Here is a 23,089-nt window from a genome sequence, read left to right on the forward strand (position 1 = left end):
TTAGTTATTATTATAATATAGTTCAACACTTTAATCTAACGAACTTTAGATTCCTTGTAGATGCAAATGCTTGGTTTGGTAATGACACCTAGTTATGACACTTGATAAGTAAAATTTTATCCATAATGTTGTGTTAGAGAAAACTCATACAAATGCACTCTTGCATATACATCTTAATTGATAAATTCTATGTACAATTCAAGTGATAAATCTCATACAACAACAATCTGGGACACACATCTCAAGTGACAATCCGACATATATATCTCAAGAACATTATGATGATTTCTCCTATCAAATGATTCATTAACACGTGAATACCAATGCTATTGCTTTCTAGGTAAATATCACATTTCATTTTTCTTTAAATTCATTTAATATGATGTATTCATCATGTAATGTTCTATATGACATTGTAAGAAAATCACTTATGTCATTAATTTTATATTTATAGTTGTGTACTTTAACTCTTAGAATACAATAGGTCTTCCAATGGTAATTCTATTAGTCAAATAATTGTAAACAAGTTATAGAAAAGAAAATACCGATATAAACTTTGACAAGTTATGGAAAAAGATAGCACATCCATAATGATTCTTGTCATTTTCCATTTCTTATAAGCCAATAAAAATTTGAAAATGATACATTCAACATATGTCAACCACTTTTACTAATATAACTGTACTAATAAAATTAACTATAGTTGAAAAACTTTTATACATCATGAATATTAAAATCTGTACTAATAAAATTAACTATAGTTTAGAAATTTTTTTATACATTATAAATATTAAAATCTCTCCTCTTGCTGTAACAAAATAATATCATTGTCATCGTTGATGTAACGTAATGATATCATTGTCATCGTTTCTCAACATGATAGTACCTTGAAATATGGATCTTTAAGGAAGTCAATAACAATATTAATAATAAAAATATTAATGAAATTAAAGAGAAAATAAAAAAACGATAACATTAATATTAATAAACATTAACGGGAAAAGACCATTAAATTATTGTTGGGTTTAAAATGATTCATTGTCACATTAGCGGTCGAGATGGGTCAATTTATATTCCTAGAGTCATGCATAGACATTGGGCGTATCGGGTGGAGGAAAAATTTATGGAGTGTCTGTCGATAATGCTAAAGAAGATGCCTAAATTTTGTATCATGTCTAAATTTTCAAGTGTATCAAAGTAACAATAATAACGATGGGGAGGGTTTCTTAAAATACTCCTGAACCCAAACCCTCTCATATCGCTGCTTCACGAGCTTACCGGCTTAGAAGGTTTTATTTATAAAATGAAATAAAATATTATTTTAAAATTCTCGAGTTTGGAGTGATCTTGTTTTTTTTCTAGGTCAGTGAATAAACCTCCCATCCCTGTTCTGCTGCTATATTTCTTCTTTTCTGGAACAGTAATTTACAACAATTTCCTGTTCTAATAATTGCCATTGAATCTTTTGCTGTCTGCTGAAAATTTTACCCATTGAAGCTTTACAGACACGGAACCTAGCGGCGTTTGCAAGGCTACTTTAAGCCTCTGCAAATTTACTGCTTTAAGTGCAAAATTCGAGGGCCCCTGACATTCCCTTTCCGAAACACGGGGAGGATTTATTGAATGCTGACTGTCAACTCAGTTTTTCGGCTCCCGTTTATTTGAGATATTCCGGTCCCCGCTTTCGTACCGTCGGATCAAGGAGGGTACGGAATTGATGCCAGATACGGATTTGTAAGGGCAGGCTGCGAGACCTCCAATGGCTGTCAGTTTGATCGCGCTCCTGGTTCTGTTTTGTCTGGTGGACGCGCCTTCCGTTCAAGCGCAGACGTTTGCTGGGCGGGCTTTGATGGCACGGGGTATCAACGCCCCCTCCGAAGCCGATGCTGCTATTGAATTGAAGATGGACGATTTTAATAATACGCTATGGATGACGCCAGCGTCCTGGGCAATTGTGGAGTTCTTTGCAAATTGGTGAGTCGATTTGCCAGTCAATTCTCTTTCTTTTGGTTATTTTTACGGGCTCCAACATGCCAATTTGGTTAAGGATCCACATGCGTTCCCTCAGTTTTAAATAAAAAATGAGCTCCTTTTTTTCGATCTAAAATTATTGGTGAGTCGATTTGCCAGTCAATTCTCTTTCTTTTGGTTATTTTTACGGGCTCCAACATGCCAATTTGGTTAAGGATCCACATGCGTTCCCTCAGTTTTAAATAAAAAATGAGCTCCTTTTTTTCGATCTAAAATTAGCGTTCTTATACTTTCTTCGATTTGCTCTGGGGGACGGCTATTTTTCTTGTTGACCTATATCTCGTTAGAGAACCCCTCTTCAGCACACATAGTTAATTACAAATTGCAAGTGGCAAATGTTGATGCTCATAAATATTGTGTTTTTTTAGGAATATTGTCATCTTTAAATAAAATGTTCCTCGAAGTAAACCTAGTGTGCACAGACCAGGTATATTATACAGAGGAACAGGCCACACACGGTCACCTCAAGCTGGAAGCCCCTGGAGTTTAGAAATCAAAATTGCGCTATTTCAAACTTCAAAGTACAAAATTGCCTTAGAGATTTAATAGCCAAGTACAAACAAGTAACAACCATTAGTAACATAATCCTAGGCCAACTGTTCCACAGAGTCAAAGGCACAAAATCCATAAACTAGGCAGCCAAAGAATCATGCCCGCATTAGGCAATAGTTTGTCTATGCCCTCGTGGGGTGGCACCGTTCCATACATCACAGGCTTCAAATGTGTAATGATGGGTTCCTATCCATTGTTTCCTTGCTCAGGCATGGAAGGCTTGACTGCCTCAGAAATGGCTAAGGCCACCCACGGTTACTTGTCTTCCCGTTGTGGAGGTGTGGGAGGCTAGCTGTGGTGTTTCTCTCACTCCATTTCCGAACCACTTGGATAGCATGGTGGCAAGGCCTCCCTTTATATCACTGCGAGTGGTGAGAATGGGTTGAGGGAGCAGGGTGCAAGTGAAGTTTTGCACATATTGGAGAGCTATCATAACAGCTAAAGCTTTTACTAGACTGAAGTTTGAACTTTATTGAATGTAGCTTCATTCCTTCTTTTTCTAAATAAAGAAGAAATTTACCAATATAGGAAAACTTGGGGTTTGTGATCTATGGATGATCAGGTTGGATCCTCCTTGTTCCAATTAAACGAGTGAGGCTCTTTACTGATCAGAAGTTAAGAGCATTTCAGTACCTGATATCAGGAGGTTTTTCCTAAGTAGATTAGAGATTTATACAGTTACAATGCTAAGTGTATAAATCTAATGAGTCAGGAGAGTGATTGGTTATTCTAATGAGTTTCCATGCTGGATTGAACTCAATTGCTCAAGGAAGATTATCTCCTAAGTGGGTGGCTTTACAGGAGATGGACACAGGGCGGCTTTCCAGGAGAAGATACTGGGAGGAACTGATTACAGAATTTGGATACTCAATCCTATGCAGATTTAACAAATTCACAAACCAAAACAAGTGTTTCCAGGTTTCATCGCTCTGACAGTTGGGACATTTTGGCTTGGCGAAGTCCATCTGAAAATGTCTTTGGCCTAGAGCCAGTCATCCCCCAAGGATCAGTGGCCAGGTAATGAAAACCTTTTTTTGGCTCAACCAAAGGTTTCCACACATGCTGGAGTTTGAATCCAATAAAGCCAAGATTTATCCTTTGGTTTGAGTCTGCATGGCTTGTTCAGCTGGCGTCTAGGATAAGCTTTTGCAATAGTTATTTCTAACCATCAACAGTCCTCTATCTTTTAAAGTCCTTTGTTCTATTTCGTTTCTAATCTCCCCACCATTGCACAGGTGCCTCGAAGGCCTATTCTGATCACAAGGTTTATTAGGAACAATCTCCTTATGCCCCAGGATTAACCTGTCGGGGTTTGCCAAGCGGAATTTGGCCTTTAATTCCAGCCATGGCACCCAGTAAATATCATGTAGTTTTCTTTTCTATGCTTTGATTCATCAGAAAAATAAAATTTAGAAGCAAATAATCTGTCCCTTATTACAAGCTTTGCAGAAAAAAGACATAAGGTGCTCAAAATCATAAACCACCTGACAGCAGTGTCAGCAAACCAAACCAAAATTGACCCTATTATAACAAAAAATAATCAGATCCAAGTTACCATAATAACCAAAAAATATAAATACAGTAAATATAGAGGGGGAGCATGAAAATACAATAGTAATGGTGATTTACACAGCAACTCCTAAGAAATATGAGAAATTACCTCAAAAGGGAACAATATCACATAATCACATAATAATATTCTGAATACACTACATCCTCACTTATTGCTTATGTGGGCTATTTCTAAGCCGACTTATTATTTTCTAAGTTACCAGGATACGGATATGAATCCAGATCTAGATCCGTCAGAATTTTGAAAAGCCAGGGGTATGGCAGGGAAACAAGAAGTATAAAAAAATAAAAAAAAATATTTTTATAATAAATAAAAACTTGATTCAAGAATCCCAAGAGTAGAACTATATGTTATAACCAAAGCGAGAGTTCTCATGCACATTATTATTAGCCATCCATGTACCTTAATTGATAATTTGATAAGTTGTAACCATCATTGATTATTGATAATTTTGAAGACCATTTCATCATGAGCATGAAGCAAGTCATAACAGTGTTTTTGCAAGACACATCCACATGTCCATATCAGTGGTGAATACTGAATACAGTGGTTCTCTTTAAGGCCATGGCAAGACTAAGTAACAGTATGGGTTGAAAAAAACAACAACACAACACGTAAAGATAAATTGGACATTGACTATGGAACTTGACCATAATGATAAGTCAGAGTCCAGAAATTGACAGCAGACCTTGATCATAATGATAGATCAAACCTTGAGTGAAAACCTTGATAGAGCAGACCTTGAGAGCATAAGTTGAGAGCAGGTCTTGACGCAAGGATAGATCTGACCTTGACCAGAAATGGGGTCTAGGGTTTTAGCCTTTAGGAGTTTAGGATTTTAGAAGTTTTTTCATATAAAAATATTTTTTTGGGGATTGTTGGGTCAAAAAAGTACTGGAAGTTTCGGTTTTTGTTCCAAAATTTCAGGATCCTTTTCATTTTCCACAGTATCTGTTTCCTTCTCTAGGGGATCCACTTCCATGATGGATCCTGGGTGGTTCAGATCTGTGGATCCACAGATCCTACACACAAGGGTGGTGGATCTGGTAACACAACTATTTTCTTACACAAGTGATCCTTTATATTGATTAAAAGGGTCACAACAACAACAAAATCCAAATTTCACAAGTAGAAAGACATAAACACAAATTATGCTCCTTAAGGGCAGCTGGTGATACTGCAAATACCAAATAATCGTTTGAGAGGTGTAGGCTATTCCTCATTGAGTATATCAGTACCCCACCCGTCCTGTCACCACCTCTTTACCTGTATTTGCATCCCACCTTGGCTGATCTTTGAGATTTCTTCCCATCATGGTAAGGTGGGCTAACCATCATCATTCTACACTCAAAGCCTTCCTACTGCTGATTGCATACTCTGAGCACCTCCCATTATCAGCACAAATCCCTCACCTTGTACGTTTTTGTTGAAATTTGAAAGTGCTTCCTTTAAATTTCAGGGGCATTATAATTGTTTTAAATAGCCCCCTTTTCATGAACAAGGTGGCTATTTTAGGTCAAATCACATGTACAAGCATTTTCCTTTGGCTAAGTTCAGTGATGTGTTCCCAAGGGTGGGGGACTTGCTGCCCACATTTCCCACACTCCCAGGATGGGGGGATGCTTTGGGAAACATTTCCCCACATTCGTGTTTTGGGGAAACTCAGGAAAACACAGGGGGAAATGTCTCCCCAATGTGGGGCACGTGTTTCCCAAAATGGGTGCTTGTGGGCACGTCCCTTAAAAAAAGGTGGCTTCTAAGCATCCCCCATAAATTTTGCCTAAAAACAGTCATCTATGAGTGGGGAAGTCTAGGGCCCTAATATTCTACTAATGTTAAATTATACTTAAATTTTTAACATTACCATTAATTGTTTCATGATGTTTGAGAATAGTTCCAACCTCATTGGATTTCATATGGAGAAAGTATAATTTTAGATCCCACTCAAAATCTAGTAGTTTTAACAATTTTCAGGATTTTAGGATTGGGGGATTGCAATGTTTCAATGGGATTCTATCATGTATGAGGGTGTGGAACTAGCATTTAATCAAGAGCACCAAGCCCTCTATGTATCTCAATGTTGGTGGCATTGATTGTTGAACTCCTCTATCACGACCCATTAAAAATGTACCCATCACTCAAACAAAATCTCAATTTGACTTATTAAGCTTTTTCTATCTTATTTTAATTCTTAGATAGTGATATTGACGTTGAGGATCCTAGCATATGCAATGATATTGATGATATGTAGGTATTTGTTATAACGCGATTTTTTTTTGGACTATAAATGCCATTTAGAGCCTCTTTGTTGATGTATTTTTGGTTCAAATATGGATTGCATTTGGTGCTATTTTAGTTATATGCACCCTTGCTTGCTATATATATGATAAACTTTGCATATTTGTGTATAATGGTTTGGATTCATATGGATGCACATGAATATTAATGTATTTTTTCTTCAAAATTTGAATATTTATGTATTTTTTGGTCAACAGGTTTTTGGTCTGATTCCTGGTTTTGGGGTTGACCAATGTTTAGAAGTCCAGGGCATTAGCATTAGGAGATTTCTCTGTGATGATAAATGCTTGTGAATTTTTTTTTATTTCTTTCGATTAGGATCTTCTCTTTGATTAGATTATTATAGTGTTCTTCTTCATCAAACAACTACCAAAGCATAAACAATAAAGAGACAAGAGACACAAAATATAGGCGATCAGCCAGGGCCAAAACCTCTCCAAGATGAGAGGAAAACCCAAACGAATTCTTCTTCTTATAGAGACTTCAATTGACGAATGCCAAGACCATGACCACAACCCCTCCAAGATCAAGTTGATCGGATGGACCCTTTTCTTGCACAAAGTCAACTTTAGTCAAACAAGCCTTCCAATGATGATGGCTTCTCTTTCGACCTCCTTTTTTGGACATGCAATCTTCTGTCTGCAATTCGATTTAACTGCAGAAACCCTAGACAATTTGTGTAGTCAAGATAATGGAGAAATTGCCTTCCTTTCTTCTTCGCTTGATGAGATACCTTTACTTCAACCACTCGGCCTCCAAGATGACTCCTCCTCTACCGAAATTCAACCTTCTATGGTGATTGTAATCTTCGTCTTTTGACAGCCGAGAAGTGTGCCCTAGTTGCAAATCACACGTGTGGAAAGGATGTCTCAAAATAGGCCCAAACAATTCTGCTTTTTGTTCTTCCTTTTTGTTGTTCCTTCGCTATGGCATATGACTCCTTGTTGCTAGATAGAACTTCTACGATTGCTTCTTTGTGTCCTTTGAGAGAGGCCGAGTCCTCCTTTATAAAGGCGTTGCTTGGCTTCCAAAATAGGCCAACATCTCGTGGTAGGCCGACTTGATGAAGTTTCTAGGCCGACTTGACTTGTGGTTTGTATCCTTGATCTTGGAGGGGTTTCCTTTACAATTTTAGACTCATATCGACTCAAATTAATATGTAACATACCCAAGAAGGGTTATTCATACATGACAAAAATTCTTTTGACATATCCTAGAAGCTCTCAATGTGAGCTTGACCTAAAATAAATTTCCCTTGAGCATGAAACCCATGCCTCAAGAACAATAATACTAAATTTATTTTTCTCTTTTCATTGAATACATAAAATCAACATTCCATATGTCATTATGAAGACCAAACCTAGTTACATATTTCAACACTCCCTCTTAACTAGGGAGGTATTCATAATCCATACAAGGTACTTGGACATTCTCAATCTGAAGAATTCTCATAAGAAGAGTCGGATTGGTAATCCATCTGTATAGCATCATATCATCCAACATTGTCACATAACAAGGCCTTGACTAACAACTCTATCTCTCCACAAGATCAAAGCTCAATGCTAGCGAGACTAATGATGTATAGACACCCTCATCATTGTCTCTCTCGGAACATACCCCACCCAGGTTCTCTCAGAGTATTTTCCACCAGGACTATTCTTATCTTGGATTCCCAGTCCTCAAAGAATATCAATCCTCTACAACTACTCTTATCTTGGATGCCCTAATTCATCCTCAAAGAGCATCAGATGCCAGATGTTTACGCAATCCTCCATTCTGTCTTCCCAAGTGAAGAAAAGAATGATGTGTCTATCTGTCCCCCTCAACTTAGGGAGGACATACCCATTCCACTGAAGGAATGTACCTATTCCTATAAAAGGAATGTACCCAAGCTCCCTCTTGACCAAGGACTTGCTTTCAACAACTTTTCAGGTGGAGATCTTGGGACAACCAATTGCTTGTAGAACTCCTTCCTTTGATGTCATGAATTTCTTCTTTGTCATAGAGTCTACATCTCCTGGGACTTCTTCGCAGGGCATAGAACATCCATCAGTTTCATCCATGAGTCAGTCATGTCATCATTCATTTCACTGGAAAGTGATCCATTAGTCCATATCTGGTCTTCTTTCATGCCATGTTTCCTTGAGGATCTTTCATCATGCTACATGGTCATCAGTGGTGGAAGACATCCACAACTCTTCTCTTGGCAGCCCTGCATAAGCCCATCTAGATATTATTCAAAAATAAGAAGCAAACATTAAAATTACCTTTGTGATGGTCTTTCATCATGACATCTTCCAGTTTGCATCAACATCCTGCATACATATTGACACATCTCCAAAAGATATATACTGTCAAGGGTCTCTTTCTTTTTCAGACTACATCAAAGTCTTCGTATCTTTCATGGAGATATCCTAGTCAAATCTTTTAGTCCTTGGATGTTGATTGCCTTCTTCATAGTTGCATATTCCATGATCTCTTCCCTTCTTTCTTCACACATTTTTCTTCCCAGGAACTTTCAATTAGAGTTCCTCCAATTATTGTCAACTACCTCATATTTCATATGAGGACATATTATGTTGATTTCATCTAGTTAATGTGTGACCCATGCCTTCCTGCATCTCTTCAAAGGAGGAGATCCTTTCTTTTGATCATGCTCTCGAGATAGAGTATTTATCTATGTTACCTGCAACCATATGACATGACTCTAGTTTATCAAATACAAGCATACATATCTCATTTTTTCTTTAGGTCATCTAGACTTCTTTCAACAACTTCCTTGATTGAAAGAGTTTCAAATCCTTGATCTGCTTCTCTTCTTTTGTCATGATACCATCATCCCATGAATTCCACAAGTTGGAATTCTTGATGGAACACTTGCTTCCTTTTAATTGGTGAACCTTCGGACGAAGATTCCAATAGAGAATCTTAAGTATCCTCATCCAAGAAATGCTTCCTTTTGACTGATGTATGATGAGCTTTGTACTAGATAACTTTTTCCTTTTCCCATAAGTACCACTTATGCTTCTAATGAGGTTACCAAGAGCTATAACTGTCCATAGGTGACTTCCATAGACTTTTATTTCAGCTATCTTTCATGCTTCTCTATGATCACAAGCTCTTGCTTTCAGTGCTTCTATGATGCCATGATGCATCCTATCATGCTCCTTAGTGACTCATGATTTCCATATCTTATAACAGAAGAACTTAAAAACGAAAACTTAAAAAGAACTAGGTGAAGAAGACTATATCAATCATAGGAGAGATCTTTTACTTCCTCTTTCTTGGATTTCTTATTTTCAGCTTCTTCCACTTCTTTGGTGATATGGGCTTCTTCTCTTCCTCTTTTGTTATTGCCCTTCTTGAGCTTAGGACAATCTCTTTTATGCCCATATTCTTGAAATCCATAACATTGAATCTTAGCCAAGTTCTTCTTCTTTTTTTAGGGACCAAACTTTCCAAATTTTCCCTTTCTTTTTGTCATTGTGGCATATGCTTGATTTTGTTCATTTGATCCCACATCAGTTTTTGCCTTTAGCCTGATTTCTTCAATCTTGCATAGTGACCATAGATCTTGAATGGAGTGGCTTCTTCCTTCCCATAAATGCTTGAAGGAAAGTTACCCCATTCCTCTGGTAGTGCATTTAGTACTACAATGGTCATCTCCTTGTCAGACATTATTTCACCCAGATCTTGAAGTTGATCCCTTATTTCATATATCCTCATGAAGTATGAGGCTATCCCTTCTTCTTTTGATATCTTTAGCTTGTAGAGTTCTTGCCTTAGAGAGATAACTTCTCCTGCAGTGCTTACAAAAAACAACTCTACCAATTTGTCATATATTTCTTTTGAAGTGTCGAGTTTAGATACATATGGAATGAGGGGATCCTTGATGGATTCTATGAGAATCCTTTGAGCCCTTACTTCCCCTTTCATAAAATTTGCAAGTGCTTGAGCATCTTCTTTCAATGGTTTGGTGATTGAGCCTTTGACAAGTTCCATGATCTCATTTTCCATGAGATTCATATGTGTCATTTTCTTCCATGCAAGAAAGTTAGAAGTCCTAACCAATTTGTTGCTTTATTTGCAAAAAGACATTTTGATAGATTCAAATGTAGACATAAATATACTTACTTGTGAAGATGCTTATTCCACTTGCTGCCTCCTTGATATAGATAATAGAGAACTTCTCCTTGATGAAGATAGTTCTCATCAAGAATGATCCTTGACTCCACAAAGAGGGAGATCACTTTAGATCCTTTGAAGGTGATGTCCTTGTTATCGCTCAAACTAGTAGGGGTCCTAGGAGGGGGTTCTATAGGGCAACTACTAGTCAAGGGCAACAATGGAGTGATAGCCGACTGTCATCTCAGCTAAGGCTCCCTGCTCTTTACGAACTTTCATTGAGGGGAGGAGACCCGATATAATGAGGATCACGAAGATGAATGGATCAATGATAGGGTGAAAGGTGATCTTAGAAGCCTATTTGTTACCACTCAAACTAGTAGGGGACCTAAGGGGAATCCCTAAAGGGAAAATGCTAGGCCAAGGGCAACAATGGAGTCTTAGCCCACTATCACCTCCGCTAAGGCTCCCTTCTATTCATAGACTTTCACCGATGGGAGGATACCCGATATGTATAGAGCCACCAATGAGTAACAAGTCAATGGATATGAGTGACCTAGACCCTTTCCGAGAAGGTTTTGAAGAATGGACCTTACTTGTAGGAATTTACAGGGTAAGTTCATCAGACAGAACACCAAAGGACACCGCTCACACACAGATCACAGATCAATACACTAGTATTTTGACGTGGTTAAAACCCTCAAAGAGGGAAACAGTCCACGGCCTGAGCCAACGCGGCCACTTCAGGCAATTTATTAATAAAAGAATGAAATTTTACATAAGCTTCTCTTATGAACAGTTCACCTACAAATGACCCTCCATGCTCTTTAAATAGAGATCATGGACCAATCGGGTGTTAAGCCGCGGATCAAGTGTCGGTATTACCGAGGAGAGAATGAACCGTCGGATCACTACATATCGTGACCGTCGGATTGTAAGTTACAAAAGTACATAGTAAAGAAACACACTTTACCTAACTCTATACTAGACCAAGTTATACTTAACTATTTCCTATGTGTCGGAATATCCTAACATCCCCCCTTAAGAACAACTTGGGATAGGATTGAAGGATTTACAAATATGACACAATAGGAGAAGGAAGGAGGCACTAGAGCCTATCCCCCCTTAGTGTCAATTTCCTGAACTCCAACCATAAATCGAAGTTTAGTAAACTTTGCCTCTGTGAGAGCCTTTGTAAAGATGTCTGCAACTTGATCATCTGTTGAACAATATTGCACTTCAAGAACATGGTCGTGAATGAGCTTTCTGATGAAGTGCATGTGCAGTTCAATGTGTTTGCTGCGCTGATGTTGTACTGGATCTTTGCATAGTTGAATGGCACTTTGATTATCACACCAAAGTGTAGTTGGATGTTGCTGCTGAAAGCCAAACTCTGACAAGATTTGACGAAGCCACAAGGCTTCCTTACTGGCTTCTACAGCACCACGATACTTTGCTTCTGTTGAAGAAAGAGAAATGGCACCTTGTTTCTTGCAAGCCCATGTAATAGGTCCTGAACCAAGAGTGAACACATAACCTGCAGTAGACTTCCGATCATCAGGGTCACCAGTCCAATCGGAATCAGTGAAACCAACCAATAGAGGAGATGCTTCGGCACTGTAATGAATTCCAAACTGAACTGTACCTCCAACATAACGAAGTATTCTTTTAGCTGCTTTCCAATGACTTTCACGTGGGTTTTGCATAAACCGAGCAACAAGGCCAACAGCAAAGGAAAGGTCAGGACGAGTATGGGTTAGATACAAAAGTTTTCCTACAAGTTGACGGTATAAGGTAGCATCAACTTCAGGAGAAGTACAAGTGACTGAAAGTTTGACTCCAGACTGAAAGGGAGAAGGGGCTGGCTTACAGTCTTCCATGTGAAAATGGTGTAGAATATCACAGGCATACTTGGATTGGGAAAGGGAAATACCTTCCTTGGATTGCAAGACTTGAAGACCAAGAAAATAATGTAAGTGTCCTAAGTCTGTCATTTCAAACTTCCTTTTAAGGATAGACTTCACATGGTTTATAAGGTTGGGATCACTACTAGTCAAGATAAGATCATCAACATAAAGAACAAGAATGATAAGAGACTTGCCTACTTTCTTGGTGTAGACAGTATTGTCAGAATGACACCTAGAAAAGCCATTTTCTAAAAGAAAGTTATCCATTTTGGCATACCAAGCTCGAGGAGCTTGCTTGAGACCATAAAGGGATTTCTTAAGCCGACATACAAGGCTGGAGTCTATTTGTATAAAGGCAATAGGTTGTTCCATATAGATTTCTTCATGCAAGTCCCCATGCAAGAAGGCAGATTTAACATCCATCTGATGGACTTCCCATTTGAAAGAGGCAGCAAGGGAAAGAACAAGGCGGATAGAGTTCATTTTGGCAACAGGGGAGAAGGTTTCAGTGTAGTCAATGCCTTCAACTTGTGAAAAACCTTAGCAACAAGACGAGCTTTATGTTTATCAACTTTCCCATCTGGTCCATACTTGGTTTTGTAAACCCATTTGCATCTAACAAGTTTTCGTCCCTTTGGTAGAGGAACAAGATCCCATGTATCGTTTGCCAATAATGAACGATATTCTTCATTCATAGCTGCGTCCCAATCTGGATGGCCTGAAGCTTCTGCAAAGGTGTCAGGATCATAATTCGTTGAAGCTTGAGCCAATAAAGAAGAGGCTCTATCGAACTGAGAACGTGTACGTCGCTGATCTGTAGGATCACCGGCAAGATCACCTGCTGCATCCCGAGCAGCACAGACCCATTTTGGAAGTTGAGGAGCTGAAGGAGGATCCTGAGAAGGTGGGGGAGGATTGTCATCCTCGCTTTCATCATCTGAAGAGGAAATATTTTTAAAAGTAGAAGAGATAGGGAGAGGTGGCACATCCGCCGAACTAGGCTCGTAGGCCGATATATTTTCAGCAAACTTTACATCTCTTCTAATGATAACATTTTTGGACTTAAGTGGAATAAGTCTATATCCTTTGACATCTTCAGAATATCCAACAAAAATACATTTTTCACTCTTAGGTTCTAAAGCTTTATGTTTCTCATCTGGAATATGGGCCCATGCTTCACTTCCAAAAACACGAAAGTGACTTACATCTGGTTTAATTGAGCTCCATGCTTCTTCTGGAGTGATATTCTTTAAAACCTTAGTAGGAGTGCGATTTATTATGTAATTTGCACAGTTAATTGCTTCTGCCCAATAATTAAGACTAAGTCCTTTAGATTGAAGCATACAATTAGCCATTTCATTTAAGGTGCGATTCTTCCTTTCAGCTACACCATTTTGTTGTGGAGTATATGGAACAGTATGTTGCATTTGAATTCCATTCTCAGTGCAAAAGATGATGAATTTGTTGTTAACATATTCTCCGCCATTATCAGATCTTAGCTTAAGAATTTGATGTCTAGATTGTTTTTCAACAAAGGCCTTGAAGGCCAAGAACATGTTAAATACTTCACTCTTGAGTTTTAAGAAGTATACCCAAGTGCGTCTGGAGAAATCATCAATGAAAGTTAAGAAATACTTGTAGCCAGAGAATGAAACAACTGGAAGTGGACCACATAAATCACTATGCACAAGCTGTAAAGGGGCTGAGGCGTGCCAAGAGGCACGTTTTTCAAAACTGTCCCGATGATGTTTTCCGAGTACACATCCGGAACAAACACCATCTTTGCAAGATACCATTGGAAGACCTGTCACCATATTTTCTTTACATAGATTCTGAAGAGAGCGATAGTTTAAGTGACCAAATCGCTCATGCCAAAGTTTGCTCATTTCATCATTATGAGCAACAAATACCGAGGGAAGATTTGATGACCCAAAGTTATGAAACTTATACAACCTTGTAGAATCATCAGCAATGCCAGTAGCTAAAATCTGTCTAGGATCTCTTAGGTCCTTAATTACAACATTGTGAGGTGAAAATTCAACGATTTTACCTTCACCTGAATGAGTTATCTGATATACAGATAGAAGGTTGCAAGATAAGGTTGGAACACATAATACATCATTAAATTGACCATTGTCTATATGAACAGTTCCAGTTCCTACAACACTAAGAGATCTATCATATCCAACATATATATTTTTGGTGTTACAATCATTTAAAGAAGAAAACATGGCTTTGTTTTTGGCCATGTGATAAGAAGCTCCAGAATCAATGAGCCACTCATGCGAATGAGAGGAAGAAGATACATTTAGTGCATAGCCAGACCGAGATGCTTGACAACCACATGTAGAAAGTGCCATTCCTGAAGATGAAGTTCAAGTTGAAGAGTGCTCCAAATGGATGTTATGCTTCTTCATTGCTGCTTCCAAGGCTTCCATCTTCTTAAAGCATTTGGATTTTAAGTGGCCATCTCGATTACAAAAGTGGCAATGTCTATCAGTCTTCTTCCCTTTGTTTTTATTTGCCTTATCATTTTGTTGAAATGATTTTTCATTTTGAGGCTGAAATTGCTTAGGACCCTTGTTTGGTTTAGGACCATTCCTTTTAGGATACAACTTCTTAGGATTCTTTGAATTTGGTTGCTGCTGGGTGGCTAATGCTTTCTTAGAAGAGTTTCCAAGATTAAGAAGACCAAGGTGTAAGAGTTTTTCTTGTTTTCTTATTAAAGAATCACAAAAAGAATCAAAGGAAGGGGACTTGTAGTCTTGTCCTTGAGAAATGAAGGCTTCTCTTGTAGAATGGAAGGTGGAAACAAACACAGAGTAGGTTGGTCCCAACTTAGTAAGAATGGAATAGATAAGGTTACTATCTTCTTTCTTAACCTTAACACCTTCCAAGAGAAGTCTAAGGGTCTTGAACTTGGGCAAAAAATCTTCAATGCAAGAAAAATTATTGGGGTCCAATGTAAGCAACTCATTTTCAAGTTGATGGGCTCTAAGTTCATTTTTGATTCCAAAAACTTTAGTAATCTGTTTCAATGCTTCATCAGGAGTATCAAGTTCTGCAATATGGAATCTAAGATTTGGAGAAATAGACATCCCTATCAACCCACGTGCTTGATCTTGCCTATTTTCCCATTTAGCTGCCTTATCTTCATCTTTTGGTTTGGTTTCTTGGCCTGAGGCTATTCTATAGAGACCTTTACTTCTAAGTAAATCCACAATGTAGGACCACCATTGGAAGTAGTTGGTGCTGTCAAGAATAACTTGGCATGGACTTTCCATTTTAACAGAAACTGAAGCTATAGATGCTGAAACTAAGTGTTCCAATGGAAAGATCTCGAAAAATTAGGATGGTTAAAAAAAAAACGGCTCTGAAAATGGCTTTCGGATGAAGAAGTTATGGTTTTTTGAAGAAAAGTTGATGAAGATGCCGACGAAGTGCGGGAATGTGCGGAAATGAAAAATCCGCCCCCACAAAAAGGAGACTTGAACTCAAGACCTCTACTCTCATAAATTAGCTTTGGACCAAGTGAGCTAAACTAAAAGTTTGAGAGAGGGGGGGGGTGTTTTTTTAGTCACTGAAGCTTTGGGTTGCGTGCTTGCTTGAGAAAGCTCTTTTTCCCTACAAAACAAAAAAACACAAAACCCAAACACGGACATACAATCAAAAACAAGCTTTACGGCTTGAGGTTAGCTTTACTCGGAAACTAAATATTTTCCTCAATGTTTCTGATTTTCCGAGATCACACTAAGGCACAGCGGAAAAGAGCATACGCATGAGAAAAATCCTTCCTCTCTGTTTCTGATTTGCCCAGATCGCACAGAGTCGCAGGGCAAAGAGCATACGCAGAAATGAAAGGTATAGATCCGGTAATAAAAAAAAGCTAAATAAACCGAAATAATAAACAGAGAGAAAATAACTAGAAACTGCAAATAAACACTGTATACCTCCAGATCTTAAAAATGACGTAGCTAGGGCTACCAGAAACCTTTTCGCGTGAAACGAAAGGGGTTCCTCACTGAAACAGATGCTCCTAACACAACAGAGCAGTCCTCTCGGCCCGAAAGCAGTCAGAAACAGTAGATCTAGGAAACGGTAGTCGGATGCAGTTCTACCGGCTTCAGATTTGGATCACCAATGGACGCGGCCCTCAAATAGCTCTGATACCATGTAGGAATTTACAGGGTAAGTTCCTCAGATAGAACACCAAAGGACACCGCTCACACAGATCACAGATCAATGCACCGGTATTTTGACGTGGTTAAAACCCTCAAAGAGGGAAACAGTCCACGGCCTGAGCCAACGCGACCACTTCAGGTAATTTATTAATAAAAGAATGAAGTTTTACATAAGCTTCTCTCATGAACAGTTCACCTACAAATGACCCTCCATACTCTTTAAATAGAGATCATGGACCAATCGGGTGTTAAGCCACGGATCAAGTGTCGGTAATACTGAGGAGAGAATGAACCGTCGGATCACTACATATCGTGACCGTCGTATTGTAGGTTACAAAAGTACATAGTAAAGAAACACACTTTACCTAACTCTATACTAGACCAAGTTATACTTAACTATTTCCTATGTGTCGGAATATCCTAACATTACTTGCTTTCTAAGCAAGGGTCTATGTGCTTCTAAAGAAAGGAGGAGGATTTTGGGGGTTAGGTGTATGAGAATAGACTTTGAGAGGAGTTTCCCACACCCTAAATCCTTGTCAAAGTTGGTATCCAGGATGGTTCTTAAAGAATAGTCCTTTGAAGGAATGGGACCACACAGGGACAAGTGGACCTGGGCTAGGGTATGAGGAAAGTATGAAATAGTCAATGATTTTCTTACCTTAGATGAGATGGGAAGGATCAAAGAAAGTATTTGACTCAATGATGTTGTTTTGACCCTGGGAAGTGCTAGCCTTGGGGGTGGCAGGGCAAGTTTTGGTCCCGGAGATTGGGCTTGGTTTTTCTCCCAATTCCATCGTTAGAATGTCTTCAAATCTGGAGGAGGGCTAGAAGAGAGGCCAGCGCAGGAGAGCGCAGGAGATCAAACTTTTTTAGTGGCTAACTTGTTGGGAAATTGATGCCCTAGGCACCCTAATGTGGCTAGACTTGGGAGAAGGTGAAAGAATAGGAGTTTTGGTGACCACCCTTGGTATAGCAGTGCCTTAATCCTTGGGAGAATGGAGTCTATGTTGTTTATGTGTAAGATTTCTCGGTTTCCAGTCAAGGAGGCCTCAAAATTGCTTCACAAACCCTCTAGGTCAAGTGAAAGCAATCTTTTAACTTTTATACTTCAAATACACAAGAGGAATGGCTTATCAAGGTCAAATTTTACCCCTAGGAGATTTCGCTCACACTACATGGCCCAATACATGGAGAGAACGTTATAATAGAGACAATCCCACAATATTAAGCAATAATTTGCATGTAGCAATTAGCCTTAAAACAACGGAAATCCCATCCAACATATATGAAAAAAGTAACAAGAATAGCATCAAAAATTCGTACTTACATGCAGTAGAATATATCCAACCATTCACAAATGACAATAGAGAAGCTCCAAGAGAAGATAGACCAATAACCATACCTCAAAATTCATCCATAAATGCTCCAATTCATCTTTCAGAAAAAAGTGCGAAATTCTCCAAAGAAGAGAGAGATCCAATCCAAAGTGATGGTGAAAAATGATCTTACCTCACTTGTATTTATACACATCTAAGGAGTTCGAATTAGCCTCCTTGGCCTACATAAGCTCCAAAAGTAAAATAATGTGCTAATAATACAACCTTTTTGGTGACAAACCCACCAAACTAGCTCACAAATGAAAAAGTAAGCCTCTCAAGAGGTCAAATAATAATCTATGCATGTCGTAGGGCCCTCTAAGAGGTCTAATGAGGTCCATGGGTGCCACAATGAAGAATAGCACCCTCAAAAGCAGTGGACAAGGGATTGGCCCCTTGTAATAACCTGTGGTGCTCCAAATGACGTGTGGGGGCACACAAGTATCCTCATGGGTCTCCAAACAAATCGAAGATGCTTGTAGGTTGCCCTCAAGGGCTAGGATGATGGTGTAGGTGATGCCACATCATCGTGGAAGTCCTAGATCATCTGCCAAGTGTATGGTGTAGATTTGGGGCCGAATGGGCATGATGGATCAAGTGCATCCTCCTCATCCAATAGGTGAACCACAAGCAATCTCTGAATGGCTGTGGGGATCCATGGAATGTACACTGCTGCTGTGGAGACCCATGGCTCTCAACTCTCACCCTACATGTGTCAATGTAGCCCTCTGGAGGGTTAGGACCTCGTATAGGGAGACCAAACCCCAAATGGAAACCATCTGCGATCCTGCATAAGATCCAATGCATCCCCTAGCCTTCCAGTACACCAAGTCATTAGAGAAATCGAGTAAATGAGCTTACCTAACCATAGGTGGGGACTTCATAATGGCCTGCCCTTCCATAGTGGGCTTCGGGATGTGCTAATGTCTCCTAAAATCCAAATGGGTTAACCAAGAACCCTATTAAGGTGGTTTCTGCCTCTAAAGCGAATAATGCAGTCAAGGTACATGCGTCAAAAGGTGGTGGCATATGACAGATAGGTGAATGAAGTAGGGGATGAGAAGGGGCAACCCTAGGTCACATGCTGGGGTACAAGGGTAGCTAATAAGAGGGAAGCCTACACTTTGGGTTTATGATGTGTAGGAGGGAGCAATCGTGGTACATGAGGTGCCTCGACCTTGGTTTTTCCACCCTTCTTTATATGCCTTTTGCCTTTTATGATTTTTTTTGATTGACTGCTCGGGGCTCAAGGGGTTAGAGCATGATGTGTAAAATGTAGCAATGGAATCCCCCCTTTAAGGTGGGGCGGTTCATCGCCCACCAAGGGTTGGGACAATCATGGGTTCTTATATGATGAAGAAGGCTCATAAAACCTGTAGGAACCAGGGTGATGGCCATGATAATGGGGTAGAGCTCAAGCTCATGTATTGGCTTTTGCCAATATGCAAAAATGTTTTTGTCCTGACCATCTTTTGCATTTTGTGGTGCTTTTCCCATTGAATGTGGACAATATGCTTTTAACTTTCTTTTTAGTTGCATCAATCTCCGAGCTTCATTCCAGGCCATGACCCAAGGTGTGGGCAAGGGGAAGGGGCAGGCTATCCCTATGTGGACCTAATAGAGGAATGTGGACCCAGGCGGGAAAAATGATGGATGGGATATACTGAGTGGAAAGAGGGTAATATAAGCGGATAACAGAGCAGGACCAGGCAACCAAAATCGGGGTTTCCCGTGAAATACCCATCACTGAAACCAAATGGTCTGTAAAAGAGATCCCATGGGACTAGAATCCAAGGTTATTACCTAAAAGGGGTCGAGGGGGCAGAAGCACAAACCTAGCTCATTCTTTTCGTCGAATCCCCCCATTAATCAATGCCCAAAAGTGTCCATGATAAGAAAACTACAAAACTCAATTTCAAAATGACAAGCCATACCTTTAGATTCGGGAGTCCCACCTTCAAACATACGATCATGTCAGATGGGTGAGGGACCACATGGCTGGCTCAAGTGGCGGAGAAATGGCACAATGAGCTAGTTGATGGCTGTCGGCTGAGGATCATCTTGGAGAAAAAATTTCTCCTACGGATATCACCCACAAAATGGTGGGTAACATCTGGCTCTAACTGGGACGTGATCTCTCGAAGAAGTGGGCGAAGTTACTTGAACGGGAGGTCACGAGAACTCCAATAATCTCTTGGTTACCATAGACCTGTCACCTGCAAATATACTAGATGAAAAAAAACGGGTCAACATGCTTTCGCGACATCCCATGATCGCACATGCTAATATGTTAGGCCATAAAATCGACAGAAAATAAAATATGCATCTATCTATTACTAACTACTTGTGGTCCCTTGCATTATTCCTCCTTCATTCGTTCTCGAAGAATGATCTCCAAGGTATTTACTACATGATTTCGAATAAATGCCTCAAGAAGAAGGTCATCGATAGGATTCTCTTTATATATACTCTTCGTGTTACAGAGCCTTTCCGATTGCTCACAATAGTGGGAGAAAATCTCTTGAGAGTCATATGTGGCCATCAGTTTCCTGCAAGACTTTTCATATTCCATCATCCATTCTTGCAATGTCTGAGGGCTCTCGAGGTTGAGATCTTCCTCATCATCTTTAGAGGATATGCTTTCCAATTCATGAGTCTCTCTCTTGGCATTATTATTAAAGTATGCATCAATAAGAGGCCCTTCTTCAAACATAAAACCATATTCAATAACTTCCTCCTCTCGAAGGGCCATATCTAACATTTGGGATATGTCTTCATGAGATTGGAAACTCGACCCTTCATGCAACAAGAACTGCGTAATCAACATCGGAAGAGAAGGAATGCTTTTAGGTTTACATGATTCAAGCCAATCAGTATTTGGGGCAATGGATAGGACAAACAATTCCATTTGGTCACAAGATTGAATTATATTTTCCTTTGAAAGGTACCTTATGAACCTTACCACGTGGTTGGCTGTGGAATGTGAATCCCCATCGAACATTGGCATGTTATTCGTGGATTTTGATGAAGGGCATCTTGGGGTCCCTATCATATCTATGGCGGGAAAATATGTGGTCAACATGTTGCTGGGTCCTTAATGACATGGGAGTCGCTAGGGTGAATGAAATTGCCTTAACAAATGCTTGCTTCGCCCTACAAACATTGACTTTGAAATTCAATGAAGAACTAGGGCTTTGTTCTTCCAATGGAGTTGCTAATAATGATATGTCAATATGTCGTATAGGGAACAAAACACATGTTTCGTGTCCCCCGCAACGACGCCAAAATGTTACCAGTGAAACTAGTAGGGGACCTAAGGGGAATCCCTAAAGGGCAAATGCTAGGGCAAGGACAACAATGGAGTCTTAGCCCATTGTCATCTCAGCTGAGGCTCCCTTCTATTCACGGACTTCCATTGATGGGAGGAGACCCGGTATGTATAGAGCCACCAATGAGTAACAAGTCAATGGATATGAGTGACCCAGACCCTTTTCGAGAAGGTTTTGAAGAATGGACCTTGCTTTCTAAGCAAGGGACTATGTGTTTCTAAGGAAAGGAGGAGATTTTGGGGGTTAGGTGTATGAGAATAGATTTTAAGAAGAGTTTCCCACACCCTAAATCCTTGATAAAGTTGGTATCCCGGATGGTTCTTAAAGAATAGTCCTTTGAAGTAGTGGGACCACACGGGGCCAAGTGGATCCGGTCTAAGGTATGAGGAAAGTATGAAATAATCAATGATTTTCTTACCCTAGACAAGGTGGGAAGGATCAAAGAAAGTATTTGACTCAATGATTTTGTTTTGACCCTGGGAAGTGTTAGGGAGACCAATGCCCAAATGGAAACCATCTGCAATTCTGCATAAGATCCAATGCATCCCCTAGCCTTCCAGTACAACAATTCATTAGAGAAATCGAGTAAATGAGCTTACCTAATCATGGATCACAGGTGGGGATTTCATAATATCTTGCCCTTCCATAACGGGCTTTGGGATGTGCCAATGTCTCCTAAACTCCGAATGGGTTAACCAAGCACCTTATTAGGTGGTTTCTACCTCTAAAGGGGATAATATAGTCAAGGTACATCCGTCAAAAGGTGGTGGCATGTGACAGATAGGTGAATGAAGTAGGGGATGAGAAGGGGCAGCCCTGGGTCACATGTTGGGGTACAAGGGTAGCTAATAAGAGGGAAGCCCACACTTTGGGTTTATAATGTGTAGGAGTGAAAAATTGTGGTACATGAGGCTCCTTGACCTTGGTTTTCCACCCTTCTTTATATGCCTTTTGCCTTTTATGATTTTCTTTGATTAACTGCTCGGGGCTCAAGGGGTTAGAGCATGATGTGTAAGATATAGCAGTGGAATCCCCCCTTTAAGGTGGGGCAGTTCATCTCCCACCAGGGGTTGGGACAATCATGGGTTCCTATATGATGAAGAAGACTCATAGATCCTGTAGGAACCAACGTGATGGCCATGATAATGGGGTAGAGCTCATGTATTGGCTTTTGCCCATGTGCTAAAAGGTTTTTGTCCCGGCCATCTTTTGCATTTTGTGGTACTTTTCTTGTTGAATGTGGCCATATATGCTTTTAACCTCTTTTTTTTTTTTTTTTTTTCAGCTGCATCAACCTCCGAGCTTCATTCCAGGGCATGACCCAAGGTGTGGCAAGGGGAAGGGGCAGGCTAACCCTATGTGGACCTAATGGAGGAATGTGGAATTACGCATGAAAAATGATGGATGGGATAGTAATGAGTGGAAAGAGGGTAATATAAGCGGATAAGGGAGAGGGACCACATAACCAAATTCAAGGTTTCTCGTGAAATACCATCCTTGGAACCAAATGGTCAGTAAAAGAGATCCCACGGGACTAGAATCCAAGGTTAATTCCTAAAAGGGGTCTAGTGGGTAGAAGCATAAACCTAGCCCATTCTTTCCGCCGAATCTCCCCATTAATCGATGCCCAGAAGTGTCCATGATAAGCAAACTACAAAACACAATTTCAAAATTACAAGGCATACTTTTAGATTCAGGAGGCCCAGCTTCAAGT

At 39.7% G+C, this 23,089-nt stretch overlaps 1 protein-coding gene across 4 annotated transcripts in view; it reads left to right on the forward strand.

Moving 5' to 3' along the window:
• Positions 1–1,201: 1,201 nt before the first annotated feature.
• LOC149178694 (sulfhydryl oxidase 2-like) overlaps positions 1,202–23,089 on the forward strand; it is a 284,209-nt gene continuing 262,321 nt past the window's right edge. For 3 of the 4 annotated variants that reach the window (XM_089420398.1, XM_089420400.1, XM_089420401.1), the window contains exon 1: positions 1,369–1,974. In XM_089420398.1, coding sequence (XP_089276524.1) covers positions 1,760–1,974 — 215 coding nt within the window. In that variant the 5' untranslated portion in view covers positions 1,369–1,759. The other variant, XM_089420399.1, reaches the window with a different exon arrangement.

The sequence above is a fragment of the Pinus tabuliformis genome, chromosome 4_1, assembly GCF_031772625.1.
Source record: "Pinus tabuliformis cultivar Carrire ecotype Pingquan chromosome 4_1, CPIR1, whole genome shotgun sequence".
Classification (NCBI taxonomy): Eukaryota; Viridiplantae; Streptophyta; class Pinopsida; order Pinales; family Pinaceae; genus Pinus; species Pinus tabuliformis.